Here is a 7,670-nt window from a genome sequence, read left to right as displayed (position 1 = left end):
TATGCCCTACATATACGTGTAGTAAAAGGTGAGAAGAGTCCAGCAATAACAGTACCGTCGTGAACACCATGCATAGCGGACTGAATATTTACCAGAAACCTCAAGTCACCATCATCATTAAGTCTTCATCATCATTACTATTGTTTTAAATCCACATATTATCATCCTACCAGAGAATGTAACAAAAAAAATCACACATAAAAAGGGAAATAAAATATTCAGTTGTAATTCAGCAACACCTTTATTGCAATGGCCGAACAGCTTGGCAAGGCCAATGCTCAAAACCGAATTATCAAATAACAATGCCCATACTTCTTAAAAATATAAAGATATGTATCATTCTTTTCTTCTTTTTTTTCTTCCTCGAGGAGAGAAAGAACCTCCTTCTTTACATAAAAATAAAGGTGAAAATTGAGGTCATATATTCCTGTTGTTGTTGTTTGCTGTTGTTGTAATTTTCAGTCGAAGGAGAGGGACATAATAAAAAAAAAAAAAAAAAACTTTTGCCATAAGGCTTAAGGAATGAATGACTGTATAAATCATACACAGGACTGGAATGGGTTGAGTGGATAAGAACTGAAGAATGAATGGCCGCAAAGAACGAGAGAATTACAAAAGAAGAACGGAGAAGGTAACTTGAAGAACGTGCGGACGAGCCATAATGAATGCGCTAATTTCTTCTTTTGTTTTATTTTTACCTAGGATGATTTTTTTTTCTGAGAGGTGAGGGATAGAGGAATGAATGAAAGAAGAGGTGAGAGATGAGGAAGGATATCGGAAAAGTGGTGATTTAACCGCTCATCATCTCCATGAATTCTGTGAAAGAGAAGAGATAAATGAATAAGACAGATTTGAAAGGCAAGAAATTGACTGAATTAATAATCAAACAATTAAAGAAAAATAAATCATGAATCAATTGGTGAATAAATCTATTAATAAAGCGATTAATAACCAGATTATCATACAGAGATAAATAAATTAATCAAGACAGAGATATTGCATCAGGTAGCTAATAAAACTTCAGTATATTCGAAAATGTGATTTTTTGAGCTGCTTTACTGACTGATTTCCAAAGATTTCTTTGAAGACTATTTGCGTAAGCAGTGTCTTAACAAAGGCAGAATCTTATGAAACCAGAGAATATACTAAAGCAAAGTTTCATAAAAGATAAATAGATAAATAAATCTTATAAAAGAAGAAAATATATAAAAGGAAAATCTTATGAATGGAGAAAAATAAAAACATTACGAAAGCAAAACATTAAGAAACATGGACCCATACAAAAAAAAAAATCTTTACGAAAGCAAAGTTTCACGAAAACAAAACCTATACAAAGATAAATAAATAAATAAATAAGAAGGAAAGCAAAACAAACAAAACAAATAAATAAGAAGAAAAATGAAATAAAAAGCAAAAATCGCGGAAAACCCATCGTAGACCACCGAGGAAGGGCATATCCCTGCTTCCTTGCGCTCGCCTTCCTGCACTCACCATCGAAGTCGAGAGTGCCGGAGCCATCCTCGTCGACCTCCTCAATGATGCCTTCCAAGTCAGTGGGGGTCAACTTGGGGTCAAGCTCGACCAGAATCTCCTTCAGGATATCGGTGGTGATGTAACCCTGGCCTGAGGAGGGAAGGAATCGCAACGTTTACCATTTACTAATTGCAAGAATTACTGTTACGAATCACTATAATTATTATATATTGACCACAATAATTACCGTTACTAAACACTTATTACTGTTTACGAATCACCAATCATTATTATTTACTAATCACAATAAGTACCGTTTACAAATCTTAATAATTACAGTGAATAATCTTAATAATCATTTTTACTAATTCCCGATCCAACTCACAGTCCTTGTCGTAGATACGGAAGGCTTCCCTGAGTTCGGCCTTGAGAGCTTCCTCGTCCTCCTCGATCAGGAACTTGGCGGCGAGCTCAGCAAACTCCTCGAACTCCAGCATACCGGAGCCTGAGAAGGTGGAAGGAGGTGGGCGGAGCGAAAGAAAAAAGGAGGAGGAGGGAAGGACGGCGAGAGAGTGTGGACGGTGGAGAGGGGAGGGTGGAGGAGGAGGTGGGCGGAGCGAAAGGAAAGAGGAGGGAGAGGTTGATGGAGAGAGGAGGGTGGATGAAAAAGGGGCGGAGCGAAAGAAGGAATACGAGGAGGTGGGCGGAATCGAAGAAGGGGAAGGAGGTGAGAAGAGCGAAGAAGGGATAAGAGGAGGTAAGCAGAATCGAAGATGGAGAAGGGTGACGTCATCACGAAGCGAAGTCGAGAACATGAAAAAAAGAAAAAGAAATCCATTATTTATCATCATCAAGTTTCTTTCGCGGGTAATCTCGTGACAAAATCAATTCCATGATGTAATAAATAAATGAATTAAAAAAAAAAACGGATCTTTTCTTGATCAAATTAGATTTTCAGCTTTGAGAATATTGTTGATTTTAATTGAATTAATAATACAGATTTTTTTCCCCACCAGATTGGTATATTGAAAGAAAGGCTGATGAACGTAAATTGTGATGGATTGTTTATAAAGAAACCTTATGGCGACTTTGACAAAGAAGATGGTATTATTCAGTTAACAGTATGGATAGTTTTCACTCGTACTTTTTAACAGACATTTCCTTTATAAAAATATGTTCTCAAAAATATGATCCTATTTTAGCTTACGTAAGTATAATCCAGATAATTACAAATTTTACAATTCACTGTCACAAATGAGATTTAACCCACACACATACGGCTAAAAATAAAATATCAGTACAGTGTATTTCCCTCATGGAATATCAGAATAACTGTGGTATATTCTTTTCATCATATCATTACATTTTGAGTGTACATACATACATACATACATATATATATATATATATATATATATATATATATATATATATATATATATATATATATATATATATATATGCAATAACTGAAATAATCTCCATTATCATACCATAAGCTTCAGACCACAGCCTTCAGGACAAAGACTATATACGTATATAGTCTTTGCTTCAGGAGCCACAAACCCCGTGTGACCTCTCCTTTAGAACTTACCGTCCTCGTCAGTCTCGGCGATGACCTCCTGCAGGTTCTTCTCAGAGATCTTGACGCCCATCATCCTCAAGATGACTCCAACCGTCTCGGCGTTGATGGAGCCGGCGCCCTCAGTGTCGAAGGAGTTGAAGGCCTTGCGGAGGGCTGCGGAGAACGAAGGGAGTTAGAGAAGGAGTGTCCATGAGGGCGTTGAAGGGTACAGGGTGACTGGGAAGGGCGTGAGGGTGTACAGATAGAAAAATCTATTCAATAGGAACCGTACATGTGACTGACGGTGAGTGCATCTACGAAACGGGACATTTTTCACAGTACGGTCATTGTGCTAAAGTCTTCATACACATAATTTATAACAACTATATATCAACATGTCTACACACATTAAATTAAAAGATATCTATGGATATACTAGGTCTATGCTATACATTTTTTTTTTCTCTCTCAACATTTAGATCCAAACTAAGAGACATGGAAACTTCAAATACCAGAACATATATTACAATTACTAAAAGACTCCAACGTATCTTATAGAAAACGAAATCTAACGTACAGAAAACGGGAATCATGCGACAAATAGGATGGGGAACTACAACAAAAAGGCATCACGTTTAATGCAGGTCTTGAAGTCGGTTGTCAAGAAGGTAAATTGCTTGCACAAGACTTAATTTTGATAGAAGGATTGGGTGTATTCTAAGGAGAACAACGATATCGAACTAGGACAAGAACGATAATACAAATCTCTAAAAGGGAATGCTATAATATTCAAGGGATGTTTTTATATAAGAGCTAGACACCAAGGTGGGCAAATTATGGGGGAAAATGTAGTGCAAAAATTCACAGTGATACAGATGGTATTGATGCTTCACCTGCATGAATAAAAAAAAAAAAAAAAAAGGGGGGGGGGATTTTTCTTCTTCATTCCTGAGAACGTTTTTGGTTGAATGCTGGGAGAAAATTGTTGCTGATAAATTCAACCATATATTTTTGATTCAAGCACAGTAGAACCAGGCAAATTGACGGGGGGTTGGGGGGATGGGGGATAGCAGGCGTAAAAGAGAAAAATAGGTAAAGAAAATGCATTAAAAGGGATTCTTTTTATATATGAAAAGGAAATCATAGATTATTATCCTTCTCCTTTCACCTACTTTCAATCTGCTCTTCATCAAGGGAGTCCTGTAACAAAAAAGTTACACATTTCTTAAGCATCGACATAAGAAAATGAAAAAAGGAAGAAATAATAAAAAAAAAACTTTGATTAATATTTTTGATTATTCTTAGCTACCAAATCTTCTGTTAAAGTCAATAAAGCGAAAAATAAATATAAGTTGTAATAATGCTTTTGTTAATTAACCAAAATTAACATGAAGCTGACATTCTAGTATTGGTTACTTAAATGATAGTAAAGATAACAATGAACGTAAATATTACTAAATAAGCAAATAAATAAGTGAAATAAAAGTTTAAGTATAAGAGAATAATAATTATGCAAATGCATACATTTATGTAAATACATAATGCACAGACACATAGACAAACACCCACACACACACACACAGATATATATATATATATATATATATAATATATAATATTATAATATATATATATAATAATATATAATACATGTATATATATATTATATATATATATATATATTATACATATATATATATAATATATATATATATATATATATACATACGCACATATATACACGCTTAGGTGCAAGTAAATGTAGTCCTTTCAAAAACATTTCCATACACAAATGAAAGAAATACACCTCATATTGATAGCCGAGACAAGAAAAGTACCTAGAATGGAGGAAGAGGGGAAAGGGAAGGAGAAGGAGGAGAATAGAAGGTGAAAGAAGGTGAAAAGAAGGGGTAGAATAGTGAAAGATTGGGAAGGAAGGTGAAGGGAGTAAAAAAAAAAAGGAGAGGTGAGAAGAGGAAATACTAAAAGAAAGAAGTAGAAGAGAAGCGGAAGGAAAGAGGAAATGAAGGGGAGAGGGAAAGGGGACAAATGTCTAAAATTACACCCCCTCTCCCTCCCCTCCCCCCCTCTCTCTCCTCCCCATCTCTCTACCTTCCCCTCTCCCTCCCCTTCCCCCCCTCTCTCTCTCCCTCCTCCATCTCTCTCCCCTGGCCTCCCCCCTCGCGTCTCGTCTTCTGTGGGTTGTGGCGACCTCCCATAGCGTCTTAAAATACACCTTCAGGATGCCTCCTCCTGTTCTTTCCCTCCGCGAAGGTGCCGTGCAGTTACGGACATGCGAATACACACACACACACACACACACACACACACACACACACACACACACACACACACACACACACAACACACACACACACACACCACGCACGCACGCACGCACGACGTACGCACGCACGCTCACACACACACAGACACACACGCACGCACGCACACACACACACACACACACACACACACACACACACAACACACACACACACGTAGACCCCCACGCACTAACCGCTTCACTTACTGCTCAAATCCCCCCCCCCTCACTCCCAGCAGCCTCCCTCCCAAGGCATCTCAAAGCCTGGCAGCATCCATAATTAACGCACCACGTGGCCCAATGTATAATGAAAACCTAGAAGTAATGCGATGGTGAAACTGCACAGTCTATTTCAGTTTTCTGTTTTTTCTCTGTCAATTGATTTTTTTTTTCTTATAGCTATGACATTAATGTTCTTTGAGGCTACTGTAGAAAAGGAGAAATGTTCTTAGGTTTAGCCAGGAGATATATAACCAGGTAGTTCCACTTCCATATAGCCTATTGAACCCAAAAAAGAAATAGATTTTTTCCCAGGAGTATTCTTTTTAGCTGTTAATGGTAAGAAACTCTTAGTTATCATAAATAAAAGAGGGGAATTTTGGTTTTACTTCTGGTAAGTATAACAGTAACAAGTAAATTATTCAAATAATTATGTATCTAGCTATACCTGGTGTCTCACGGCACACTCTCGTTGGCTATTGTGGTGAGGGTCGTTCGCTCTGTCCTAGTTTTTTACCCAAACAATTTGTCCGATATTTTATGGTGAGTGTTATTTCAGTACACTCTTTCTTTTCAGTAACAATACTAGTAAAGATATAGATGAAAAAAAAGAAACCGAGAAAAAACTTAAGAAGATATTGAATATTTGCAATGAAAATAGGTGATGAGGTTTGCAATTTGCGACCTAGGGCCTTTAGGTCGCAAATTGCAAACTAGGATTTTCATCACGATGGAAGGGTTATACCTGTGTAAAGTAACCTTGGGTTTGGCAAGTCGCCATAACACGTGGTAACCACATCCGTTTTCTATGTACTTAGTCTCAATGGCCTTCACGTATTTCGAAGGGGAGACTTTATTTTGATTATTGTTATTATGGTTATTATCAGTATACCGACTTCGATTATCTTTATCATTATTTTTTACTTAATTTCATTATTATCCTTGTTTTCAACTTTATTACGATGCTACATCCGGCCCCTACCCCCCAAAAAAAAAGTAAATGTAAAAGTGGAAAAAATGTAAATTCACTTAAGCCTGGACTGATTACACATAATCCTTTTCTATCCTCTCAAAAAGAGAAAGCTGGGTTAACAAAAGTTAATTTAGAGTTCAAACCTCTCCTTTATAATAACATCGTGATACAAAGTGCCTGCCTAACGAACTTTTCGAACTTTATAAGCTGAAAATCTCACCACGTTCGTTTTATCCGCTGAATTATCATATTTATTATCATTATCATTTTAATCGTCATTTTATTAACATTATTATTATCATTATCATTATTATTACTGTTGCTATTATTATTATTATTATTATTGATAGTAGTAGTATTATCAGTATTATCATTATTATTACTATTTTTATTATTGTTACCAATATTATCATTATCATTATCGTTATTATCATTATTATTATTTTTATTGTTGTTGTTGTTGCAATCATTATAATCAATATTTTTTTTCCAACGCGGACCATGAGTATTCACATAAGAACAATCTCTGAAAACAATATTTTTATTGAAGAAGTATTCATATCTAGTCAATATTTTTTACAGGAGCAATATATGAATAATAATATTTGCTTACAGAACTCCGCAATTGTCTTTATCACTACATTAATTTAAATAACAAGATCCAAGTGTACTCACAAGCAAAACAAAACAGCAAAGCAAATAATAATAGTAATATTAATAGTAACAGTAATAGTAATAATGATAAAATATTTTCGTCTTGAAAGAGGCTAATAAAATTTTCCTGCGGATTTCACGTGTTTTTATTACCTCATTCTATCGCAAGTGCCAGCAATATCATTTCGTATATGAGCAACCATAAACATGTATGGTAATAAGTGGGACACCATTACGACCCCCGAATAAAGATAAAAAACTAATAATGAAGAAGAGAAAGGAAGGGAAAACAGAAAGATACTGTACTTCATTCATACACGTCAGTCTCGACTTACACAGACACTTCAAAAAAAAGAAAAAAAAGAGAAAATAGCAATCATCGAACACGTTTTGGCCGCGCTATGATGGAGAAATGAGTCGCAGTTTCCTTCACACTTACCATTGTGCTTGAGTTAGGCGCC

General features: G+C 35.8%; 1 protein-coding gene across 1 annotated transcript in view; it reads right to left on the bottom strand.

Annotated features, from left to right (window-relative positions):
* Positions 1–222: 222 nt before the first annotated feature.
* LOC119578966 (troponin C, isotype gamma-like) overlaps positions 223–7,670 on the bottom strand; it is a 7,543-nt gene continuing 95 nt past the window's right edge. Inside the window, exons 1-6 of the mRNA XM_037926651.1 lie at positions 7,649–7,670; positions 4,210–4,237; positions 3,068–3,211; positions 1,859–1,978; positions 1,492–1,623; positions 223–816 (exon numbers count right to left, since the gene is read on the bottom strand). The exon at positions 7,649–7,670 is cut by the window's right edge and continues 95 nt beyond it. Coding sequence (XP_037782579.1) covers positions 791–816; positions 1,492–1,623; positions 1,859–1,978; positions 3,068–3,211; positions 4,210–4,237; positions 7,649–7,651 — 453 coding nt within the window. The 5' untranslated portion in view covers positions 7,652–7,670 and the 3' untranslated portion in view covers positions 223–790. The remainder of the gene's footprint in view (positions 817–1,491; positions 1,624–1,858; positions 1,979–3,067; positions 3,212–4,209; positions 4,238–7,648) is intronic.

Source organism: Penaeus monodon, chromosome 11, assembly GCF_015228065.2.
Source record: "Penaeus monodon isolate SGIC_2016 chromosome 11, NSTDA_Pmon_1, whole genome shotgun sequence".
Taxonomy (NCBI): domain Eukaryota; kingdom Metazoa; phylum Arthropoda; class Malacostraca; order Decapoda; family Penaeidae; genus Penaeus; species Penaeus monodon.
Note: the sequence above shows the minus strand (reverse complement) of the source record. Positions and strands in the feature narration are given on the sequence as shown.